Raw genomic sequence first — 25,796 nt, forward strand, 5'->3', positions numbered from 1 at the left:
CGTAGCAGCAACAACATAATAACAACACAATCTAACAGAACATGTTATCCCCATGGATATCACTAATACATCCATGATATCACTTTACTTTCGGGGAGACAGCGCCCTCTGCTGGATATTTTGCGAGAAAAACACGGTGACGTATTTCACAGAGCGACCGAGTCCTGCAGTTTCATGGCTGCTGAGCCAGCGTGATCTTTAAACGTCGGACAAAATGGTGAAATCTGGCAAACTACGATCCGGGGCCTCATCGAAACTCAAACGATGGAAGAAAGGACATAGCAGTGACTCCAATCCGCAGACGAGCCGGTTCCGACAGGCAGCCAAAAGTCGCTTTTTCAGCCGTCCCACGGGTGAGTTGATCAAAGCTGGATCACACGTGGGGAGCCACTGAACTTATGTGGTTCTAGGTGGCTAACGTTAGCTAGATAACAATATTCACACAAATCAGCCTTTGTTCACGAAACAAATGTGGCTAATAAATTGAACAGTATTGGACTATGAATAAGGTCTCTCTGCTTTTGTCTCCTTGTCTTATTTGGCTACGTCATGTGCTATTTTAGTAACCTTAGCCTGATATCAGGCTTTGGAGTGGAATATGCACCCAGGCTATCAAACTGTGTGTGAAGTGAGCCTGAAACGACCCACTTTTATATTTTACTTTCGGTAAACAATTGGCAAACGATGTACACGTCCATTGCCAAAACTATTCAAATTGCTAAATGTTGACATTCTAACATGTAAAACAGACGTGTTTTATACTCAAGGAGGCTGATGTGCATTCTCACTCTCCAAGAAAAAAATAACTGATTTCCAGGACTTCATTTAGCAGAGGAGATTGTCAGTCAGAGAATGCATCTGAATGAACCTGAATATGGTGTTAAAACACTGACACTGTGTCTCCATTACTCTTCTCCAGAGAAGAGCGATTTGACAGTTGATGCTCTGAAGCTGCACAATGAGCTGCAGGCGGGACCCCTGGAGACGGGCAAGGGCGTCCGCGGCGACGCCTGTATGGACGAGGCGGAGCAGGCGCCGTCAGAGAGGACCTCGAAGACCTTCCTCAGCGGGCTGTCCGACTGCTCCAACCTCACCTTCGGCAAGGTGCAGCGCTTCTGGGAGTCCAACTCTGCTGCTCACAAGGAGGTGGGCTGAACCTGGGGCACTACTAGTACTTACTGCTACACTAACCAATAGTGTGGTCATTTGTGTGTAGTTGGTAGCAAGACTCAGGATGGGGCGATGGCTGTGTGATTGTTAACATCTCCCACAGTGTGGGTGCATGTTTGAGTGTTTTAGTAAAGCTACCGGGTGTGTCCTCCAGATCTGTGCCGTGCTGGCAGCCGTCACAGAGGTGATTCGGGCTCAGGGTGGAAAGGAGACAGAGACGGAATACTTTGCTGCTCTGGTGAGTCCTGCCTGTCTCTCTCTCTCTCTCTCGCTCTCTCTTTCACTCTCTTTCACACTCTCTCTCTCTCTGACTACATTAGTCCAATGGCATTTTTGACATTTCATAAACCCCTTTTATGGACAATTTACTGACTTTGTGTGTGTCTCAGATGACCACTCTGGAGGTGGTGGAGTCGGGGGAGTCCCAGGCAGCTGTGGCCTACCTCCTCAACCTGGTCATGAAGAGGTCAGTACCGCGCTAGGCTCTCACACAATTTAACCAATCACATCTGTGCTCTCACTGCTCCATGCACACAACTCAACCAATCACAGCTGTACACATATCCTTGACCAGTCATAGCACTGCTCTCACACAACTCCTCAACCAATCGATCACACCTGTCACGTCAGTGTGTGTTGGCGGGTTTGTTCATTCAGAGGTGAGTTCAATCTGGTTTTACTACAGTTTCTGGGTTGAACGACATCCTCGAAACGGTGTGAAACGGGCCTTGAGGTAGGTTTTATCTTGTTTGATGGGTGTATCAGAGGTGTTACCCCATCAGCAGACTGATGCATAAACCCTGCCACACACAGGGTGTTCAACCCACCACCGTTTTAATAAACGTTTTACAGCGTTTTGTCAGGGCTGAACTCACCCCAGGTGTTGATACTAGTGTGTGTGAATGAATGAATGCATATTTATTTTCGTGTCATGTCCGAGGACCCATCCCTTACAGGATTATAAGACACCATAAACAGTAAACAATAATTCACTATATCACATACACTTCTCACGGTTTGTAAGCTATGCAATGTATCCAAACAATAACAGAAAATAAACAAATAAAAATAAGTCTTTCGTCAAAATCCTAAATAAATGCATCACATATAAGTTATCTTTGTTCGTTTGTCCCAAGCATTCTCTAAATATTCTTCAAGTGCAAATACCCTATGATCAAACATCCATTTTAGTCTCTCTGCATCGCTCAACCACATCAAATCAATATTTTTACATCTCTCAAATAATGTGTGTGTTCTCTCTCCATGGCCCTCAAGAGTTCCCTCCCCCGTCCTCCTCTCCAAGTTCTCGGACACGGCCAAAGCCCTGATGGACGTCATGTCAACACAGGCCAGCGCCGAGTCTGCCTTAGCTCTCCGATGGGTGAGTGAGTGAGAATGAGTGAGGGGTGTGTGTGGCTGAGTGTTTGCAAGGATTGTTTGTACATATAAAATCTGACTGTATGTTTGTGTTTGTTTGTTTGTGTGCGTCTGCTTCCCTCCCCAGATCCTGTCGTGCCTGGCCACCCTGCTGAAGAAGCAGGACGTGTCGGTGTGGTCCTACCCCTCCACCCTCCAGACCTACCACGGCCTGCTCAGCTTCACGGTGCACAGCAAGCCCAAGGTCTGTGGCGCGGCAGGGTTTGGCTCTCATTACTGCACCACAAGGCTTCTGCTGCAGGCATGGAGGGAACTGCACCTCGCATAGTTGTTAAAGATGTATTTTGGGAGACATTTTACATCTCGGCAATACATTTCTTCCGCCCCTCTTCTCGATCTCGCTCTCTCTCTCTCTCTCTCTCTCTCTCTCTCTCTCTCTCTCGCTCTCTCTCTCTCTCAGGTGCGTAAAGCAGCTCAGCAAGGCGTGTGCTCCATCCTCCGAGGCAGCGACTTCCTGTTTGCGGACAATGCCCCGCCCCATCACCCCGCTGCCATGACAACTGCCAAGTTTTGCATCAAAGAGATGGAGCGGGCAGGGGGTACGAAAAAGACCTTCACTCACATTCTCCCCCAAAACGAAAATAACATATACAGAGATAGTCATTCAGTCATTTACTTTAATAGTGAATTAAATCACTCTTCATTTTTCGTCTTCCCCTCTCAGTACCCTAGAGCTGTTCCAGGAATCACATGGTTTGTTTGTGTGTTTTTGAGCAGGCAGTAAAGAGGACACCACCACGCTGCATGTGCTGGGCCTCCTGAGAGACCTCATGGTCACTTTCCCTTTGGCTGCCGTCAAATCCTGCTGTGAAACGCTGCTACGAGTCATGACCCTCAGCCATGTGGTGAGAACACATCTCAAACTCAGAGCGCACACACGCACACACACTAATTAGGGGTGTAATGATACACTCCACTCACGATACGATACACAAAATTGGGTTCATGATATCAATACAATGTTATTACACTCTTTACATTTTTTCTTTTACAAAACTTGATGAATATACGACTGGAAAAATAGTATTTAATTGGAAAGACAATATGCAAAACAATGCTGTTTGCCCTGTAGTTCCATTTTATGTTTTACAACTTGCGATATCAGGACATAATTGATCGAATACAACTGCATTCACTCGTCTATGCATTTTGATATATTGTGATATTTCGTGGCACGTATACACGCATATATTGTTTCACCCCTTGCACTAAAATCGGTCTTCTGTGTTGGTGTCTCTCCCTGTGTGCAGCTGGTGACTGCGTCCGCCATGCAGGCCTTCCACATGCTGTTCAGTGGCAAGCCCAACCCTGCCACTCTGTCTGCCGAACTCAACGCACAAATCATCACGGTGAGACACACGCCAGCCCACACTGTCCAGATATAGCATCACGTTCCTCTTCAGTAGAAATATAGGAACGGAATACCCCGCGAGTGTGTCGAAAAAATGACTAAGATGTGACATCACAAAAACGGATCTTTGAAAATAAAAACTAGCTAAATCAATTTTTTTTTTCGTTGAGGTACTCAAACGAGACTTAAATGTCAGTGTTGGATTAACGGACATTCAAAATTGAACGTTTTTTTGAAGCCTACATGCACCTTGGCAATGTGGTGCATGGTCCTGCTACCTCCGCTCCCTGATATCAGACAGGCAAGTGATGATGGCTTGAGCTCAGTTAGCTAGCTAGCATTAGCTATCGATGGCTAGCTTAGCAGATATCTATTCTTCTAGTTAGCTAGTAAACTCATTGCAGACTAAAGGACAGGCCACGCATAACATTACACAAGATACCTTGTCTATTTGGGCAATTATTACCATTGCCAGCTAGCTAACAGCTAGCTAACAGATTCATCCCGGAAACTAGTAACTTTATTGCCAGGGATGCGACTCCCATAGATAATGAATGATTTAGTATGTGCACAGTGGACGGACCGTCTGTGGCTGAGACTAGGGCTGTTATGGTTCTTTATATCCAGTACACAAGGGTATAAGAGGACCCTCCCCCCCCCCCCCCCATGGCTTGGATTTACGTGAAGGATGGATGCGTACAAACCCAGGTCTAATCTGACAGTTAACATACACCAAGACCCCGCAACTGGCATCTCGTGGTAATACATATAATATGAGCTCACAACCGTATTACTTGGTGTATATGCTCAACCCATATACTACAAGGGCAATGTAATCAGCCGGCTTGGAGGGACATCTAACGGACAGCTTAAGTACTGCAAGCAAGCCCGAAGAATGCATAGACATACATATAGACACAACACTAGGCCGAAAGGAGTTGAATGTGGCTCTCAGATGGACTATTAAATGTGACTAAAACTACACAAATATAATGATTTTCGTTGACTAAAACTAGACTAAACTAAGAATGATTCAAAATGACTTCAATGTGACTAATACTTACATGCATTTCCAAATCTAAAATGGCTACCAAAATGAACACTGGAGCGTGTGTGTCGCCCCCCCGCAGGCCCTGTACGACTACCTGCCCAGCGAGAGTGACCGGCAGCCTCTGCTGGCCTGGCTGGCTGTGATGGAGAAGGCCCACGTCCACCTGGCCGGTCTGCAGAGCGCCCTCAGCCTCGGCCACCTGCCCCGCCTGTTCTCCTCCGCCCTCTCCTGCCTGCTGTCCCCGCACACGCAGGCGGTGGCCGCCGCCGCCAACACGCTCAAGGTGGGGCCGCCCCCCGGCGCAAACCAAACGCACGCTGGCCAGTTTTGGTCACGTCACTTTCACGTTGGCGCCAGGTTTGAAGCGGTCTGCGCGGGATTCAGTCTGAGCCCCGGGTAGCCACTTGACGGCCAGACCGACTGACGTGTGTGTGTGTGTGTGGGTGTGTGTGTGTTTGTGTGCCAATTCGCACGTGTGTGTTGTAGACTCTGTTGACGGAGTGTGTGGCCCCTCACATGGAGGAGATCGGCCCCGTCGCGGCCACGGCCTCCGCTGGAAACCCCGCCTACGTCGGCAAGATGTTCCGGTAAGTTCTCTCTGCTGGTACCACCGTTATAACACTAGAACCGCGTCTGCCACACGAATCTGCCTCCGATCGAGGCATTTACACAGTGGCTGTATTAGTATTGAGACTGATCTGTCTGTGTGTCTGTGTGTGTGTGTGTGTGTGTGTGTGTGTGTGTTAGTATTGTGGAGGAGGGTCTCTCCTACAGGTTCCACTCCTCCTGGCCCTTTGTGCTTCAGGTCCTGGGCTGCTTCTACAGAGCTGCTGGCAGACAGGCTCACCCTGTCATGGCCAAGGTAACACACACACACACACACACACACACACACACACACACTGAGCTAGACTGGGTCCAGACATTCGAATCCACCCACTCCACCGAAGTTGACTGACTCTTGATCTCGACAGAGTGAACGAGTTGACGTTCTGTCTGATCTCAGGCTATATGAGCGTGATCTCAGGCTATATGAGCGTGATCTCAGGCTATATGAGCGTGATCTCAGGCTGTATGAGTCACCAGAGCAGGAGAGAATGCCGATCGCTCCGACCTTCTGAAAACACGCTCTGGGCTCCACTGAGAAACCACCCGCTCCGCCCACATGCGCTGTAGTTTGAATGAGGATGTTGGTCATAGCTGCGCGACTATACTACAATACCGCTGTAGTAAGGATTGGAACAGCTCTCACACGCAGCAAAAACATCGATTGACATTATAATCGCGGTTTTCTGGGTTCAGTACAATCAAATAATATGTGATTTATTCTACAAAAAGTAGTTTTTTTCATATCGTGAGTGGCCGCTGATATGAGAAAATGAACAAAATGGGTAAAGTGACGGTGGGGGCGGTGGCTTGGTGAATACACACTGTGGATGCAGAAATCCCGACAACCACAGCAAGCCTAACATGCACACCTGCACCCCTACACAAACACACCTACACATGCTACTTGTACTAACAAAACACATACCAACACCGTCACACGCCGGGATCAGTCAGTAACTGTGTGTGTGTGTGTGTGTGTGTGTGTGTGTCGTCCGTCAGTCTCTGCAGTCCCTGGCCGACCTGCGCTCCACCCCCAGGTTCCCCTTCAGTGGAGAGCTGGACCTGGCCGTAGGGGGCGCTGTGGAGAGTATGGGTCCAGAGGTTGTGCTTGGAGCCATACCCCTCAACATCACTGGCAATGAGTGAGTTCTCTCTCTCTCACACACACACACACACACACACCAGGGTTTTTCCTGCATAGAGAATGACGAGGCAGCCACCTCCGTCAAATGTTGTGCCGCCTCCAGCTCTCGACAAAAAAACCCACTAAGACCTGCCAGCCTGTACACATTTTGCGTAGTTAATACTCATTTTTTGTTTTCCAGCAATTTGTTGTAAAAAAAATTATCAGTGCGACCTTGAAATATAATTGGGAGCATTTGTGCAAGAGGGTCGCTAGTTTTAGGAGATGAAATCATATTTAGACCGGTATGGTCCTTTTAAAGTACCACCTCCACCTCATTTTGAGCCAGGAAAAACCCTGTGTACACACACACGCGCACACACACACACACAACCAGCTCTATGTGTTGGGGTTTAGAATAGGGATGTCGTGATGCGATCTTTGAGATCAGGGCCGATCAGGGCCTTTTTAAACTGATCGGGATCGGCCAATCAGTTTTATTTTTAAGCCCGATCAAAGGTTGGGAGTGAAGTGGGGCATTCAAGTTCCAAGTTCCAAGTGGGGAATTCAAGTTCCAAGTTCCAAGTCTACTCCGGAGATCGGAGCTAAAAGGCTTGGTTCAGGCAGAGTGCGTTTGCAGGTTGCAAAACACGAGGCGCATTGCACTGCCATAACACACATCTTACAATTAAAATATTAAAAATCAGTCAAAGCTATCGTTATGTCTGGGGTCTCCCACGTTTTTTAAGATCATTAGTCAGTGTATCAGTGCATCCAGCCTAAGGTTGGTTGTGTGTGTGGTGTGTGTTCCAGGGATGACCTGGAGCTCATAAGGTTGGTTGTGTGTGGTGTGTGTTCCAGGGATGACCTGGAGCTCATAAGGTTGGTTGTGTGTGTGGTGTGTGTTCCAGGGACGACCTGGAGTTCCCTCGGAGCTGGCTGGTGCCGGTCATACGTGACCACGTGAAGAACACACACCTGGCCTTCTTCACCTCCTACTTCCTCCCTCTCGCCACCTCGCTCCGACAGAGAGGTGTGTGTGTGAATGTGTGTGTGTGGTTGTGCTCCTGTGTGCGTGTGTGCACGTGCGTGCGGTTGTGCTCCTGTGTGTGTGTATGTGTCTGTGTCTGTGTCTGTGTGTGTGTGTGTGTGTGTGTCCTGACTTCCCTGTCGTCCTCTTTGTTGTAGCTGAGCAGTTGAAGGAGGCAGGACAGAATCTGGAGTCTAAAGTCTACCACACTCTACAGCTGCAGGTACGAACGCTTCTCTGACTCGCTACCAACGACAACATGGTAGCTTGTGTGTGTGTGTGTGTTGCACTTCGTAAGTGTTTTTTCTGTATTTTTTGTATTTTATGCGATGCTGACTATTTTAATTTCCTCGGAGGAGGATCAATGAAGTAATCAATGGACTACAACATCCACAATACCTGGTACTAGTCCGCCTCCCCCACATCAGATGTGGCTTCTGTGTTCTGAGTGTTAGGGCTCTCTCTGCTCCCCTGTCAGATCTGGACCATGCTTCCTGGTTTCTGCGTGGGGCCGGTGGACCTGGAGGCGTCGTTCAAGGGCGTGGCCCGGGCGCTGGGCATGGCCATCAACGAGCAGCCCGACCTCAGACTCACCATCTGTCAGGCGCTGCGCACCCTCGTCACCAAGAGCTGCAACACACGTAAGCTTACATGCACACACACGCACACACACACACACACACACACACACACACACACACTATCCGGAACAAGAGCACCACGTAAACATGTCATATACTCCAGTCAGTGGCCATGAAGAAAGGACTTTTTTTTAGCAGTAGTTGGACAATATAAACGCTTATTTTAGGGATGTGCGCAAATAGTCCGACTATACGGCGCAGCTTCTGCTAGTCATTAGGAAATGCTAGTCGGCTAAACTAAATATAGTATCATTTGATAAAAATAAAAAGATTTTAATAATTTGTCACCTCACTCACAGTACTCAGGTGTAGGGTGGGGTTATTGTCACACTATGCACCTGGTGGGTGGGCAATAAACCAAAGCGGTTAGTTTAGATTAGATATTACCTGTAATACGCTAATATCAATGTTCACATTATAGCCTAATTAAATATTCGGCTATAATATTTATAATATATTATACAGGATATTAAGCTAGCCTACTCTTCAATGTAACAAAATAAATCACATTTAGATCTGCTAAGTAATAATCTGTAAAGACAGGCTGAAGTACTGTTTTGGGGAGAGCGAAGTGAGTAACCCTGTGCAAAGAATGCAAATTGGCTGCCGCTGAGTGGCTGGGAATCTGTTTTAGACTAGTAAACTCCGCAGACCACTGATCTGTCTAAGAGAATTGTCACTCTTTACTAGCTCGCTTCAGTTAAGCTCAAGGTGCGATCGCCTCCCGAAATAGAACTCCTCATCCTCGTATTTCATGGGGATTCTTTTTCCAGCGGTCTAGTTAATACAAGCTTGATCTAGGAAAAGCAGTTTTGTGTTTGTATGTGTGGTATTTATTCCGTTTGGGAAGACTCCCAATCGCGCTAGGCAGCAGTCAAAACAAGGAAGTGATTTGGATTTTCACTGCATGGAGGCCTGAATTTGTGGACGCTGGTGCTCAATCTGACCATGGGAAGTGTTTTCCAGCGGGTGTCTTGGGTAATACAAGATTGATCTAGGTAAAGCAGTTTTGTGTTTGTATGTGCGGTATTTATTCCGTTTGGCGATTGATCTTGCGTAGCGGAGGCAGGGAAACTTCTCTAGATGATGTCATGCGGCATTGCTATGACGGTTCACCACATTTAGGGGTGGGTGGGGGGTTCTGCTGTGGAAAAACACGAGAAAAAAGTTGAAATAAGTTGAGTCGAACAGGTACATGGCTATGGAAAGACGCCTTAATGTCAAGGTACTGAATACTGTGTGTGTGTGTGTGTGTGTGTGTGTGTGTGTGTGTGTGTGTGTGTGTGTGTGTGTGTGTGTGTGTGTGTGTGTGTGTGTGTGTGTGTGTGTGTGTGTGTGTGTGTGTGTGTGTGTGTGTGTGTGTGTGTGTGTGTGTGTGGCCTCCCTGCAGAGGAAGAGAAGGCAGAGGTGGGCCGTTTCTCCAAGAACTTCCTGCCAATCCTGTTCAATGTGTACTGCCAGCAGCCGGCTCAGGGAGAGTTCGCCCCCTACAGGATGGCTGTCCTCGACACCATCAAAGTTTACCTGACCGTCACGGACACAGAGGTACACACACAGGTCTACATGAAGCAGTACAGACAAGACACACACATGCACGCAAAGCATCACATCCACACAGTCGCCGTCTAATGTAGTGACCCTCTGCTTGTCTCCAGATGGTGTGTGTGTTCCTCCAGAAGGCCACAGAGAGGCTTAACAGTCCAGACAGCACTGAGTTCATACGGTAGGTCTCTCTCAGTCCAGACAGCACTGAGTTCATACGGTAGGTCTCTCTCTCAGTCCAGACAGCACTGAGTTCATACGGTAGGTCTCTCTCTCAGACCAGACAGCACAGAGTTCATACGTTAGGCCTCTCTCTCAGTCCAGACAGCACCGAGTTCATACGGTAGGTCTCTCTCTCAGACCAGACAGCACTGAGTTCATACGGTAGGTCTCTCTCTCAGATCAGACAGCACTGAGTTCATACGGTAGGTCTCTATCTGTCCAGACAGCACAGAGTTTATATGGTAGGTCTCTCTCTCAGACCAGACAGCACTGAGTTCATACAGTAGGTCTCTCTCAGACCAGACAGCACTGAGTTCATACGGTAGGTCTCTCTCTCAGTCCAGACAGCACTGAGTTCATACGGTAGGTCTCTCTCTCAGTCCAGACAGCACTGAGTTCATACGGTAGGTCTCTCTCTCAGACCAGACAGCACTGAGTTCATACGGTAGGTCTCTCTCAGACCAGACAGCACTGAGTTCATACGGTAGGTCTCTCTCTCAGACCAGACAGCACTGAGTTCATACGGTAGGTCTCTCTCTCAGTCCAGACAGCACTGAGTTCATACGGTAGGTCTCTCTCTCAGTCCAGACAGCACTGAGTTCATACGGTAGGTCTCTCTCTCAGACCAGACAGCACTGAGTTCATACGGTAGGTCTCTCTCAGACCAGACAGCACTGAGTTCATACGGTAGGTCTCTCTCTCAGACCAGACAGCACTGAGTTCATACGGTAGGTCTCTCTCTCAGTCCAGACAGCACTGAGTTCATACGGTAGGTCTCTCTCTCAGACCAGACAGCACTGAGTTCATACGGTAGGTCTCTCTCTGTCCAGACAGTACTGAGTTCATACGGTAGGTCTCTCTCTCAGACCAGACAGCACTGAGTTCATACGGTAGGTCTCTCATTGGCCAAACACTCAACTCACTCAGTTTCTTTCCCTCTCTATCCCTCCCTCCCTTCATCCATCCATCCATCCACCCATTCCTCCTTCCCTCCTCCCTCCCTCCATCTCCTCGTCCTCCCCCAGGCTGTCGGTCATGGACCTGCTGGTTGCCATGGCTCCCCAGGTGGACCAGGTCACCATGAGCAACACCTTTGAGCTGATCAAGCCCTACCTGGAGGTGAGGACACACTGTCACACGTGCACACACACACACACACACACTCTCTGTCACAAATTCTGTCTCCAACACACATGCAAACACACACCACACACACACACACGCTCTGTCACACACACGCACTCTGTCACACACTGTCCCACACACAGACACACTGTCACACATTCTGTCACACACACGCGCACACAGTCACTGTCACACACCGTCACGCACACACACTCACTCTGTCACACACTGTCACACACTCTTACACTGTCTCTCTTACACTGTCTCTCACATGCAGACTATTTCTCACACACAGATCAGGAAAAGATACACAGAAAGTCAACTTACAGATTGTGTGTGTGTGTGTGTGTGTGTGTGTGTGTGCGCAGAGCAAGGTGGCAGGCATGCAGAAGAAGGCGTACCGTGTGCTGGAGGAGATGTGTGGAGGAGAGAGAGAGGAGAGCACATCCTTCGTTCTCTCTCACCTGGAGACCCTCAAGCATGTTCTACTGGAGACCCTGAAGAACGCCTCGTCACCAGCCAAGAGGGTGAGATTAGTGTGTGTGTGCGTGCGTGCGTGCATGCGAGAGAGAGAAAGAGATAGTTGGAGAGTGTGATGCGCATGTGCTTGTAAAACTACCCTTGTGGGGGGGCTAATTTTAGGTTTAGGGCTTGTTTACAGTTATGGTTAGGGGTAGGGTTAACGTTAGTGGTCAAAGGTCATGTTTAGGGTTTAGGGGTTTTCTGGGGTTATAGGTTATACGGTTAGGTTTAATGGTTTACATTTAGGGGTCAAAAGTTAGGCTTAGGTTTACATTTTATGGCTATGGTTGGGTATAGCGACCCCACAAGGATATAAAAGCTAAATTGTGTGTGTGAGTGAGAGAAAGAAAGAAAGAAAAAGAGATAGTTGGATAATGAAGTGTATTGGAAGCATGGCTGTGTGTAACTAGCTCTCTCCTCTCTCTCTCAGCCCAGACTGAAGTGTCTGATACACATAGTGAAGCAACTGAGTGAAGAACACAAAGACTTTATCACTACCCTGCTGCCTGAGGTACACACACACACACACACACACACACACACTCATTTCTCAGGTGATCCTCTGTACTAATTGCGTCTTTGTGTTCTCCCCCAGGTGATCATCTGCACTAAGGAGGTGTCAGTCGGAGCTCGTAAGAACGCCTACAGTCTCCTGGTGGAGATAGGAAACGCCTTAATCCGCTTCTGTGGCGATGCCAAAGGTAACACACACATACCTACACGCACACACACACACACACACACTAACCTGACTCCATTTGATAGGTTAAATTCACATTTGACCATCGTCAGTCAGCAATCAATATTGGTTTGCAATCAAAAGAGACAATGTGCAGAAGGATGTGTTCAATAATATTATATGGTTAATAATATATATATATTTAAAATGTTCCTCACTTCTCTCTCTCTCTTCACCCTCTCCCCCCCCCCCCCCCCCCCCCCCCCCTCAGAGGCCCTCCAGCAGTACCTATTGATGGTGTACGTGGGTTTGACCGGCTCCGTCACCATGATCACCTGCTCTGTCCTGGCACTCACCAGGCTGCTGTTTCAGTATAAAGGTAAAGCATGTGCCTTTGGCCTTTATATTAGTTCATGGTGAAAAGACAAGAGTATTGAGCGCGTGTGCGTGTGCGTGTGTGTGTGCGTGTGCGTGTGTGTGTGTGTGTGTGTGTGTGTGTGTGTGTGTGTGTGTGCGCGTGTGTGTGTGTGCGTGCGCGTGTGTGTGTGTGCCCGTGTCCAGACTCTATAGACGTGTCCACCATGGAGCAGCTGCTTGCTAACGTCTGTCTGCTGCTGAGGTCTCGGACCAGGGAGATAGTCAAGGCCGCCCTGGGCTTCATCAAGGTCATCCTGTTCATAATGGACCCCAAGACCCTGGCGTCCCATGTCACTGTCATGGTAGGACACACACACACTCACAAGACCCTGGCGTCCCATGTCACTGTCATGGTAGGACACACACACACTCACAAGACCCTGGCGTCCCATGTCACTGCCATGGTAGGACACACACACACTCACAAGACCCTGGCGTCCCATGTCACTGTCATGGTAGGACACACACACACACTCACAAGACCCTGGCGTCCCATGTCACTGTCATGGTAGGACACACACACACACTCACAAGACCCTGGCGTCCCATGTCACTGTCATGGTAGGACACACACACACTCACAAGACCCTGGCGTCCCATGTCACTGTCCTGGTAGGACACACACACACTCACAAGACCCTGGCGTCCCATGTCACTGTCATGGTAGGACACACACACACTCACAAGACCCTGGCGTCCCATGTCACTGTCATGGTAGGACACACACACACTCACGTTGTCCTGGTAGAAAATAGAGCTTTACATTGTTTCTAACTCAATCTCTTCTCACACACACACACTCATTCTCACTCTCTCTCTCTCACTCTCTCTCTCTCAGATGGAGGGTATAGGGAGCATCCATGACGATGTGAGGAGACACTTCAGGACAAAGCTGAAGAACATCTTTACCAAGTTCATCAGGAAGTTTGGGTAAGGCTCCATATTCTGCAGTGTGATGTTTCCCCTATGAATGTACAGGTCTACAACCCCACAGTTTCTAATGCCGAAAACAGCACACTTTTAGTTGGCTAACGATTTTAGTCAATGGAGTTTAATATAGTGAAAATTACCATCATGGCTAGCAGACATTTTCTGTCTGGGAGTTGGAGATGAAGAAATAAAAATGAAAACATTCAGACTGACTGAATGGGAAAGTCTAAATAATGTAATAATAATAAGTAATGTAATCACCGTTTTTAGTCTGTCTTCTGTTAGTAACTATGAATGTAGGCTAGCTCTATGTGTTTTATTCTAAGGGGCCGTTTGAAATGTATGGGATGTCACTGGAGGAAAACGGAAGGGTAAATGCTTTTTTAATTTTAGTCCAAGGGAGGGTTTCTGTTTTTAACTTGCGTCCATTGAGAGTTGTACAAATTTGAATCGATCAAAACAAAATGGTTTCTTCATTTTTCCGCTATCGTTGAAGTGTAGGCTCTCGTTTCTCTTTGGCTATCTGTCGATCTTTGTGCTTGGCCTATCCAGACAGTGGGCGTATACAGCATCTGGCCAATCAGTGGCGCCCTTAACACCATATTAAAATGAATCCTGCCTATTTGGTGGGGGAGGGTCAATCTTTATTTTCTTTCAATCACGCGGGGAGGGTCAAAAAAATAATTTCTGTTAGAGGGAAGGTCATGCATTTTTATTTCCGAGCACTCAAAAGTCCTCCAGCGACCCCCTTCCATAAATTTCCAACTATCCCTAAATGACGTTAGCATTCAGTTAGCTTAGCTAAGATAGTCCAGTGCAAATGTTGGTGCATAACAATTCATCAGAATGCAGGAAATGAAGTGTTTGATGCTCAAGATTACTGGGGGACGACACGCAGACCCACCGCTTGTGTGCAACTGCAATCCGTGCATCCCTACTTGAATCTCTTCCTTTCTCTCTCCCCCTCTCTCTCTCTCCGTTCCTCCCTCTTTCTCTCTTTACCTCTTGCTGCCTCTATACCTGTCTCTATCTTTCTCTCTGTGCATGCGTGTATGTCTGTGTGCGTGCGTGTATGTCTGTGTGCGTGTATGTCTGTGTGTGTGTGTGCATGTGTGTGTGTGTATGTCTGTGCGTGTGTGTGTGTGCGTGCGTGTGTACAGGTTTGAGCTGGTGAAGAGCATGCTTCCTGTGGAGCACCACAAGGTTCTGGTGAACATCAGGAAGGTGGAGGCTCGCACCAAGAGACGCAGGCAGGCCACAGAGGAGGGCGGCTCCGACAGCGAGGACGACACGCCTGTAGCCAAGGGAGAGAGGTAGGGACTCGTACCTGACCACACACACACACACACACACACACACACACACAGCAGGCCAAGGAGGAAGAACACATTAACACTCACACACCTCTAGGGCTGGCCTGAGTAATTTGAGTACTCACTATTCGTTCGGTAGGTTGGTATTGGAAACTCAATTCAGTATTTGAAGCTTCGACTTTTACAACAAAACTTTGCTAAATCAGCTCAAAAATACATTGTTAGTGAATAACTTTTAGATATAGCAGGTAATAGAACATTGGTAAAATAGAAATTAAAAGCTCTTGCAGGATAATGCTTGTAAACAATCCACATAGCCTCGCCTCAGTGTGCAATGCACCCATGGCAAAAAAAAGAAACGGAACAGTATTTGTATTTTAAGACAAGAAGTCAGAATTCGAGCCGGGCCCATTTGCATGGTGAAAAAACAACACAGACCACTACCCGAGACTGGCATTGACAGCAAAACATTGCCTTTGCAATCCCAGCGACCACAACGCCTTCAGAAAGAATATTTTACAAGGCGGGCTATATCGTTAATAAACCGACTATGCTATTTTAAGCATTGCGTTACAGTATATCGTTCTATCTTTGCTTGCCAGGTAGTCTAATTAGTTCACTCTGACTCTTGTTAGCCTAGTTGTTGCCTCACATTATGAGCAAACTTTGAGTTCTTAAAATTGTCTTTAAAATCAAAATGTTAATTCGGTTGTTTAACGTGATCCTGCTATGCAGTGATTCATTTGACAGCTTGCTGAGCTGCCTAGTCGTGTGTTTTAGCTTTTCTGTGCCATGGCTGTATCTCAGCTTGTCACAGGCTTAATAATATAGATTATGCAATGCTGCCACCTACAGGATAGAATGAGTACTCGGGTATTCGGATTCGGAAACACCAAAGTTCGGAAACACCAAAGAGTATTCAAAGCCTGTAAAATGGTATTCGGGATAGCTCTACACACCTCTCTCTCTACAATCTCTCTCTCTCCTCTCTCCTCTCTCTCTCTCTCTTCAGTATTGAGGAGATCCTGGCGGAGTCGGACAGCGAACCCTCGGAGGATGAAGAAAAGGGCTCTAGGACCCAGCGGAAGGCCAGCAAGCAGAAGGGGCGGGCTTGGCTGAAGGAAGGACAGGAAGACGAACCACTCAATTTCCTGGACCCCAAGGTCTCCCAGAGAGTGCTGGGTAATTGATTATTAAATAAACTGTTCTAGTTAAACATCTTGAAATCTTGGACTCCGCTAGATCGGTCAGGAAGGAGGTACATGTAACCCACTTATATACTACACATTTATACATGTAACCCACTTATATATTACACATTTATACATGTAACCCACTTATATACTACACATTTATACATGTAACCCACTTATATACTGCACATTTATACATGTAACCCACTTATATACTGCACATTTATACATGTAACCCACTTATATACTACACATTTATACATGTAACCCACTTATATACTACACATTTATACATGTAACCCACTTATAAACTACACATTTATACATGTAACCCACTTATATACTACACATTTATACATGTAACCCACTTATATACTGCACATTTATACATGTATCCCACTTATATACTACACATTTATACATGTAACCCACTTATATACTGCACATTTATACATGTAACCCACTTATATACTGCACATTTATACATGTGTAACTCACTTATATACTACACATTTATACATGTAACCCACTTATATACTACACATTTATACATGTAACCCACTTATATACTACACATTTATACATGTAACCCACTTATATACTACACATTTATACATGTAACCCACTTATATACTACACATTTATACATGTAACCCACTTATATACTGCACATTTATACATGTAACCCACTTAGATACTGCTCATATGTAGTGACAGCCCTGACATTGTTTTTGTTTGTCATTGTTGTCGTTGGCGTCCAGCTACGAACCCTGACCTGAAGAAGAGCACCAAGAAGAGCCACGGCTTCAAGGTGACGTCAGACGGTCGCCTGATCATCAGGGAGGACGAGGAGGACGGAGAAGAGAACAAAGGTGAGCTGCTCTTCAGCTGAGCTGCTACTGAGGTAGAACGACCGAGCTCTGCATTACTCAGATCGTCCGCCATCTTAGCCCACCGTATCCCAGCGCCATGTCAGAGGACCGGTTAACTCTATACATCTGTCCAGATGACCTAGCCTTGGGGTCCTTCAGGCCTATACACCTCGGTCTGTGGTATCTCTATCACAGGTCAGCTATTGACCTGCCAGACCGCCCTGTTCTCTGTTGTCCCCAAGTGTTGGCTAAGAGAGATTTACATATTCATGTTTGGATTGTGTATGCGTTTGGGTTGCTATGCTCCGTACATTCTGATTATGTTTCCGGAGAGCTTTTCACATGACTATACTGATGGTCATGACTGGAGAACTGCCCTCCCTGCTGGGTCACTATGAATAAAACACTTTTATGTGAATGGAGAAACGAGGCTTTTCTTTTTTATGAATTTATTTGACAGAAATCCACCACAGGGGCCAGATGTTCTCTACCCCGTCTGTCGGCCTGTCTGTCTCTCTGTTTATTAGTGTGACTTGAACAGTCTACTCTCCTCCACAGATGAAGGTGAAGAGAAGAAAGACATTCTGGAGGAGGCTGGAGTCAAGAGTGTGAGTATCCACAGACAAAACTACACTCAGACATCTTAGTTCCTCCCAACCTTCTGACCCCGATTCTGGACTATAACTCTCTTCTCCTCGTTTCCCGGGTTACAGAAAAAGACCCAGAAGAGGAAAATCCAAGATGGCGCCTTTGATGATGATATGGACATTGAGCCTCAATTCAAATACAAAGGTATGATCTTGTCAGATCACATGAATGTTCCCCAATGGACAAAAATGTTGTCAGCTTCTGTGATCAGGAAACAGTGAGAAGCACCGTCCCAGTAGTCTGTCTCCCTTCGCTGTCTCATATAATATACGTATACGCATAAACTCTCCTCAGCTGGCCTGTAACATTGTAACTGTCCTGAGATGGCCTGTAACATTGTAACTGTCCTGAGCTGACCTGTAACATTGTAACTGTCCTCAGCTGACCTGTAACATTGTAACTGTCCTCAGCTGGCCTGTAACATTGTAACTGTCCTCAGCTGGCCTGTAACATTGTAACTGTCCTCAGATGGCCTGTAACATTGTAACTGTCCTCAGCTGGCCTGTAACATTGTAACTGTCCTCAGCTGACCTGTAACATTGTAACTGTCCTCAGCTGGCCTGTAACATTGTAACTCTCCTCAGCTGGCCTGTAACATTGTAACTGTCCTCAGCTGACCTGTAACATTGTAACTCTCCTCAGCTGACCTGTAACATTGTAACTGTCCTCAGCTGGCCTGTAACATTGTAACTCCTCAGCTGACCTGTAACATTGTAACTCTCCTCAGCTGGCCTGTAACATTGTAACTGTCCTCAGCTGGCCTGTAACATTGTAACTGTCCTCAGCTGGCCTGTAACATTGTAACTCTCCTCAGCTGGTGGCTCAGGCATCCACAGACCTCTGGGAGGAAGCAGAGAACTGGGAGGAGAATACAAATCCAAGGTGAGACACACACACACACCTCATAGAACACACAGTTGAGATTGGCGTCACGTCAGGCATAAGAAATGTAGTGTTTCACTGTGAAGTGTGTGTGTGTGTCTGTCTTCCCTTGTTTCCAGAAGGGGAAAGGAGATGTGAAGAGGAAGGGCAAGGTGGACCCATATGCCTACATCCCTCTGAAGAAGGCCCAGCTCAACCGCAGGTATGGAACATCTTTCCCCGTGTCATAAATCTAGGTATAATAACTAGGGCTGGCCCGAGTAATTCAAATATTACGCTCTTCGTTCGGTAGGTTGGTATTCGGAGCTCAATTTAGTGTTTGAAGTATTCGTTTTACCAATGAACGATACCAACGTTGTCATCACGTTACACCGAGTGACGTGCGAAAAGTGCAACTGAACAGAAGCTGATTTCATGCTTGTGTTTTCTCCCTGAAAACACTGCGGGTCTCTGGTTAGGGCTGTCAACTTAAGAAGCATTTACGCCTCAGTCTATCCTCTGCTCCGGTGCTGCCATACACACACACACACACCCACACGCGCGCGCACGTGTGTGGGGCAGCACCGTAGCGGAGAAGAAACAGATGCGAAAATGCTTCTGAAATTGACATGCCTTACCCAGCTACTAGCTTGCTGTTTAGCAAGTATATATGAATTTTCCTTTGTTAACGCGACACAAGCACGTGGGCGGGGCGAGAGTTTGAGTGAGCAAAGCACGGACTAGGATGACGTGGACTAGGATGACGGACTAGGATGACGTAGCCTATGTTTGGTAGCAAACAGCCCAAAACCTTTTTAAAGCCATTTTGAGTTTTGATTGATTTTGGTAGGTTACTATCAGTTCTAGTTTATCGTGGTACAAAATAGATTTTCATAAAACCGAATTGGAAGTGGCTTTCAAGAGTTTATGGATGTAGCCAGAACGCAAAAATGAAACCTAGACTTGGGCAAACTGACAGCTTCAAAAAATGACGCGATATGCCTCCGGAGCAAGTGGAAGACCCTAAGCAATGATACTTGGCTGGGAAACGCGCACTGTTTAAGAGCGGAGCCGAGGGGAAAGCTAAAATAAAGTTCAAATATTACAACGGTTTGTTTACTTAATACATCCACGGTTTACTTCCTGGTTGCGCTTTGCGTGAATTGTGTGGCGTCGCGAGACTAGACTACGAGAATTACAGCTCTTGCGCAAAACACCTTTCAATGGAAACATCTGCCAGTCGCAATTGTACTTTGTCGAAACTTTCGAAATATCGCTTTTATTTTGCGAAAAAGTGTAATGGAAACGCAGCTACTGTCTGGCGCATTTCTCAGCTTGTCACCGGTAGATTAGACTATGCAATATTGCCACCTAGGGGTGGAGAACGAATACTATTCGATATTCATTCATTCACATCAAAGAGTATTCGAAGTCTGTAAGATGGTAATCGGGAAAACCCTAATAATAACTAAGGCTGTCAATTTAATGTGTTAATTAGATAAATTATGCAAACATGTACATGTTAATTTAATTTATGAATTCCAAATTAATTGAAATTAAAAATAAATAAAAGGATTTTGCCCAGCGGACCCTGTAGGCTACAGAGAGCAGGCAGCACAGAATGAGTAGGCCAAGTCTACCTCAGACAAATAGACAAAATCGGTCGCATAATGAATTGCTATGGACTGCTGGTCCATTGCTATGGTAGAAGACAAGGGATTAATGGAAGCGTTGCAAATGACGTCCTCCAATGCATCTACAAGCCACCATCAAGAGGCACAAAATCCATGGACATACAGGTATTGGCGCAAGCTGTTGCAAATAACAGTTTAATAAAACAATATATTGACTTCTAAAGCCACCTTTTGTAATGTCTATCCAATGCTTTACTCGTCTGCCACAATAATGTTTTTTTAATTGAAATATCTTCATTTGGGAGCTTTTCCCAGCAAGAAATTATACATTGTGATTCATTGCGATTGATTAGATTAATTACAGATCATGCAATTAATTCTTTTTTTAATTTTTTTATTATCGACAGCCTTAATAAAAGTAATAAGCTATGTAAGAGGAGAGACTTAAATTAATTGACCCCTTGTTACCCTGTCTCTTTCTCTGTGTCTGTATAGGAAGCGTGCCAAGATGCAGGGCCAGTTCAAGGGCATGGTGAGAGGAGCCCAGAAGGGGGCGCTGTCTGGGAAGAAGATGCAGAGGAACAAGAGGAAGGCTTGAAACAGTACCAGCCAATCAGCATGAACTGTACTGCTGACAGCAGCCAATCATTTTGGACTACGCTGCAGATGTCAGATGGCGGTGTCATGTGATCTGCCAATATGTTGTGTAAGCTCATCCTGGTGTTCTGAAATCTGGCAAGTGTCAGGTTTGAAGGTGCCTAGTTACACATCTAAATATGTACACTCTCAAAGCCTAGAAGTGTTTTCCGATGTGTTTGTTTGACTGTTGACTTGTTTACTAGGGTCAGTCCAATTTTCTGTGAGAATGTGAATGTGTGTGAATGTGTGAGAGTATCTGAGCCCCAATCACATGTGGAATCTATCAAGTTTTCTGTCAATTTATTGACTCTGAGTTTTGTGTGGTAACTATGGATCTTAAACATGAGAAATGTATTTATGTATCCTGCTTAAAAGGATAGCCATGTTGCTGCGGATGAACTTGTGTGGGGAAGAAAAGTTGTGCTCTAGTGTCTATGCTCTGTTTGACCACTAGAGGTCACTGTAGGCTGTTTGAATTTAACATAGAAATTTGATTTGGTTCATTTACCAGCACAAAGGTATAATCTTTATTGTGAAATATGATGGTTGAAGTTAATAAACTATATATTTGACTTCCCAGCTATTCTCTAGGTTTTCTTGATTTCTTGACTAATATTTAATATGAAATATTCATAAGTATGCTGCTGTATACATTGGGGGCTTAAGATGTTCAGTATGAGGGGGACATCAGCCAGAAGGTTGTGTGTGTGTGTGTGTGTGCCTGCTTGTGTGTGTAACCAAGTCATTCCTGTGGTCTGTGTTTTTTAGCTAGCCCTGTGTTACTAAAGCAATACTGTCCAGCAGTGGGAGCACTGCAGAACAAGACCCGTTCACAAGTGCTACACAACACGGCTACTGTTCACAAGCGCTACACAACACGGCTACTGTTCACAAGCGCTACACAACACGGCTACTGTTCACTGTCCTCCACACCCGGGCCAGAACTGCTCTCCCCCCCCCCCTCTCTCTCACTCCGTCTCTCTAGAAGTGAGAGTTTTGGGAGAGGAAGACTGAGAGAAGGAGAAAGAAAGAGAGCTATGTCATCATACCACTTCATCATTCCCAGTCAGCATTCCTTCCTGTCCTGAGGTTTCCGGTCAGCCAGTGGTTCATTCATGTCCTTTTTAGGCTGCTGTAGGACACGTTTTGGTGAAAGGTTCAGGCTGAATGTGGATGAGGTCATCATGAGACACCCGAGTCTCCAGGCAGGCAGACATACAATAACGACAGATAAAGACAGACAGACCTCACCTCCATAGAACCTATATGTGTGTGTGAGGTCTCTGAGGACAAAGCATTATGTCCTGCTGTGCTCTAGAACATTCCCACACTAGCCAGCAGCAGGAAGAGCTGCAGACAGAGATGGTCTCCCAGCCACACTGCCTGATTAAATTACATTTTTATTTAGCCTTCGTGGAGATTAATTTAGGGGCACCAGAAGTGAAGAACAGAAATGTCCACAGAACTGTTTTATACAGCTGCTTATTTATTCACCCTCTTATCTTAGTTGGTTGAACTTATCATGGTTGAACTTGGCAGGATGTCTTTGTGTGCTGTCGCCTCTCACGGACCAGCAGTGGTAGAATTAACCTCAGGAAGTAGAGCACAGTATGACATCATCCAGAGTTTAATCTGCTAAAACTCACAAGTCAATAAATGTCCCACAAGGTCTGGGTCACTCTCGCCCCCCTCTCACTCACCCCCTCACACACCCACTCACCCCCCCCAATACACACACACACACAAACTCTCGTTCTGCTCCCCTCAGCCATTTTTTCTCTCAACATTGACAATAAATGATACATAAGTAATACCAATTTAACAAAAAAGGTCTTTAATTAAAACAGAGCCACCATTCCTCTCCATGTCTGTTTGTTAATACAAAATTTAGATAAACATCAAAAACATGACATCTGCCAGTGCCAAACCTGTGCTATTCCAAGCCCACTAAAAGATTCTGATTTGTAACTAAATGAAAAGTTTCATTTTTATATTGAACCTGAAAATATCTATTATATTTATGTATATGATTCATACAGTATATCCCCGGTATATTCAGCTAAGAGGAAACCAACTTCTTAGCTGACACAACAGATGCTCAGGTTGCATAGTGATGCATTTGTGTTCTGAATCCACCCCGTATTTATAAACAAGCTAAATAAATTAAATACCAAAACTGACCTGCAGTTAAAAACACTCACTGGTTCTTTAGAGAGCTACACATGGTAAAATCCTATAAATGCTTTGCACACACTTGAGAAATTTGACATTTTGAACAGGATTTACACTGATATGTTCGGTTGAATGAATTCCATTTGTGTGTGCATTTCATCCTTTCAACATGCTATAACTTTCCATCTTTTACATAACAACCCCTCCACACACACACATTCTCCAGCGCAAACCCTCACACACACACCCTCCAACGCAAACCCTCACACACTCTGCACATATACTCTGGAAATCCACATTGGAAACATGCTAAGAACCTGACACACCTACAGTTCAGTGTGTCCTCATACAGAACCTCCCATCCTTCCCACTGTGTCCAACCTTAAAGCCCCTTAAAACTACCACACCAACAAGACATGCTTAACTACCACCCACTGTTAAAACATGATATTTCATAATCACTACTTTCAATTGTTAATCTAATACATTAAAATGTACACCACTCAACAAAAAAAAAGCCAGTCTAAAAAAATGTCACAATTCTGTTCATGCATTGACATATGGTATCTATGCGTCAGAGTTTCCCACCAATAACCAGACTGGAGTTAGTCGATAGTATGTTCATTCCTAAAATTCTACAGTCCTATACAAATGCACGTCTAGTTTTCAAGGTTCCTATAATCTAGACCAATCAGAAGTGTTCCCATGTATGAAGTGCGTAGCTGCTATAATATTCTTCCAGATATCAGGTTTGCTGCCCGGCAACAATGCTCAGAGTCCCCCGTGGCTTTTTCGAAGCCCCCTTCTCCGTGGGGGTGTTGAAGGGGCGGACGCAGGAGTGTTTCATCGGGGGCGGGGCTCTGGATGCGCTCTATCCATAGAGCTGGAACTGATTCTATCTGGTTCTGCCTGTCTGGGGTACCCCGCGCCTCAGAGCCTGGGTGGCGGGCGAGAAGGAGGGGGTCCTGGGGGTCCGCGGGCGGGGGGGGGGCCAGGAGGGGGGCCAGGAGGGGGGGCTCGGGCTGGGGGGCCGGATTGGGGCACTCTGGAGGTGGGGGGGAGGGCGGAGCGGGGGGCAGGGGAGGAGACGGCGCGCATCAGAGGCTGGCAGTCCGGGGGAGGAGGCTGGCGAGGAGGGGAGCGGGAGGAGGGGGGAGGAGGGGGAGGGGTGTGGGAGCGAGGGGCGGGGGGCGGAGGGGAGTCGTCCCCTGTGACCCGATGGAACCTGATACAGCGACCCTGTGGGACAGACAGACAGAGGGACGGACAGATAGATAGGCAGTTAGATGCAAAGGAAAACATAATTGGAAACACACATACACACACACAAACACACTGTATTGACTGTACCCGTGCCTCTATGGTGCCAGGCCCAGAAAACCTAATCCAGTGTGTGTGTGTGTGTGATGACAGAGGCCCATGTGTTCCAAACACTAACAAAGTCACGAGGCTGGGGGGAGGGGGGGTGTTTGTGTACTATGTCCACCTGCAGCACAATACTCGTGGTTTGGGTCAAAAAGACACACAGAGACACACATACATACATACATACATACACACACACACACACGCACTCACATGAAAACCTCTTTTCTAACCCTCTCCCTCCTTTCTTCATCAAATACTCGCTTTCTCTGTCTCAATCCTTCTCGAACAGAGAGGGGGTTATGTCTTGTGTGTTTGTGTGTGTGTGCGCGTGCGAGCGTGTGTGTCGGTGTGTGTGTGCGTGCATGCGTGCAAGCAAGTGTGTGTGCAAGTGCGTGTGTGTGTGTGTATTTGTGTGTGTCTAGCTGGAGTGTGAAGGGTGTGTGTCCAGTGTGGTTAACAGAGCCTCTCTGTAATTTACAAGTGTGGAAGAATGGAACCCTACTCATTGTTCCATCTCCAACCAACCGTCTTCACTTCACGTTCTCTGTCCCTCTCTCTCTCTTTATCCCCCTCCCTCTCTCCTTCCTATCTCTTCTCCTCCCTCTCTCTCCATCTCTCCCTCCCTCTCTCTTCTCCTCCCTCTCTCTCCATCTCTCCCTCCCTCTCTCTTCTCCTCCCTCTCTCTCCATCTCTCCCTCCCTCTCTCTCTTCTCCTCCCTCTCTCTTCTGGTTGGAGAGTGGAACCCCCTTGGTGGTCTGATTTAACACCTTATTAAACACGGGGGCCTTAAGTCACACAGGGGCCATTCCAAGGGGCCAGGCGGGGTTGCCATTGTCCATTGTGAGTGTGTGTGTGCGTTTGTGTGTGCAGGTGTGTGTGTGTGTGTGTGTATGCGTTAGAGATGCAAATATTGCGGATATATCTGCGACATCCGCGGATATCCGCATCCGCGGGTGGGTGGGCTAATAAAAATCAACATTGTGATTAAGTTCGGGTGGACTGCGGGTGGAATTGTCAGTTATATTCGTATTTAATAACTACTATGATTATATATATATTATATTATAACAATTGCGAGAAAGCGCGAGACCTGCCAGCAGCTCACTCAAATACCCTCGACCACTTCGTCAACCGAGATCCTGCGAAAGCGAGCCTATAATCTTTAAAGTGTTTAAGTCAAGAAAATGTGCCTATATGAAAAGCGAATGAGCACGAACGGCTGGACATAATTTAAATATAAATACAA

General features: G+C 46.5%; 2 protein-coding genes across 2 annotated transcripts in view; one reads left to right on the plus strand and one right to left on the minus strand.

Moving 5' to 3' along the window:
* Positions 1–195: 195 nt before the first annotated feature.
* rrp12 (ribosomal RNA processing 12 homolog) lies at positions 196–21,538 on the plus strand. Its single transcript, XM_084458650.1, has 33 exons — positions 196–353; positions 920–1,146; positions 1,325–1,408; positions 1,560–1,636; positions 2,446–2,551; positions 2,675–2,791; positions 3,008–3,146; positions 3,325–3,452; positions 3,858–3,956; positions 5,089–5,292; positions 5,496–5,596; positions 5,757–5,871; positions 6,618–6,760; positions 7,653–7,774; positions 7,930–7,994; positions 8,250–8,412; positions 9,803–9,957; positions 10,068–10,135; positions 11,202–11,295; positions 11,670–11,828; positions 12,254–12,334; positions 12,419–12,524; positions 12,774–12,881; positions 13,064–13,221; positions 13,758–13,849; positions 15,010–15,162; positions 16,175–16,344; positions 17,117–17,227; positions 17,786–17,835; positions 17,941–18,019; positions 18,690–18,757; positions 18,877–18,959; positions 20,866–21,538. The coding sequence occupies exons 1-33, from the start codon at positions 215–217 to the stop codon at positions 20,966–20,968; spliced, it is 3,867 nt and encodes a 1,288-aa protein (XP_084314776.1). The 5' UTR covers positions 196–214; the 3' UTR covers positions 20,969–21,538.
* Positions 21,539–24,111: 2,573 nt separating this feature from the next.
* antxr1d (ANTXR cell adhesion molecule 1d) overlaps positions 24,112–25,796 on the minus strand; it is a gene marked incomplete at both ends in the record, with an annotated part of 33,032 nt that continues 31,347 nt past the window's right edge. The window contains one exon of the mRNA XM_084458544.1: positions 24,112–24,420. Coding sequence (XP_084314670.1) covers positions 24,112–24,420 — 309 coding nt within the window. The remainder of the gene's footprint in view (positions 24,421–25,796) is intronic.

The sequence above is a fragment of the Borostomias antarcticus genome (assembly GCF_949987555.1).
Source record: "Borostomias antarcticus genome assembly, chromosome: 25".
NCBI lineage: Eukaryota > Metazoa > Chordata > Actinopteri > Stomiiformes > Stomiidae > Borostomias > Borostomias antarcticus.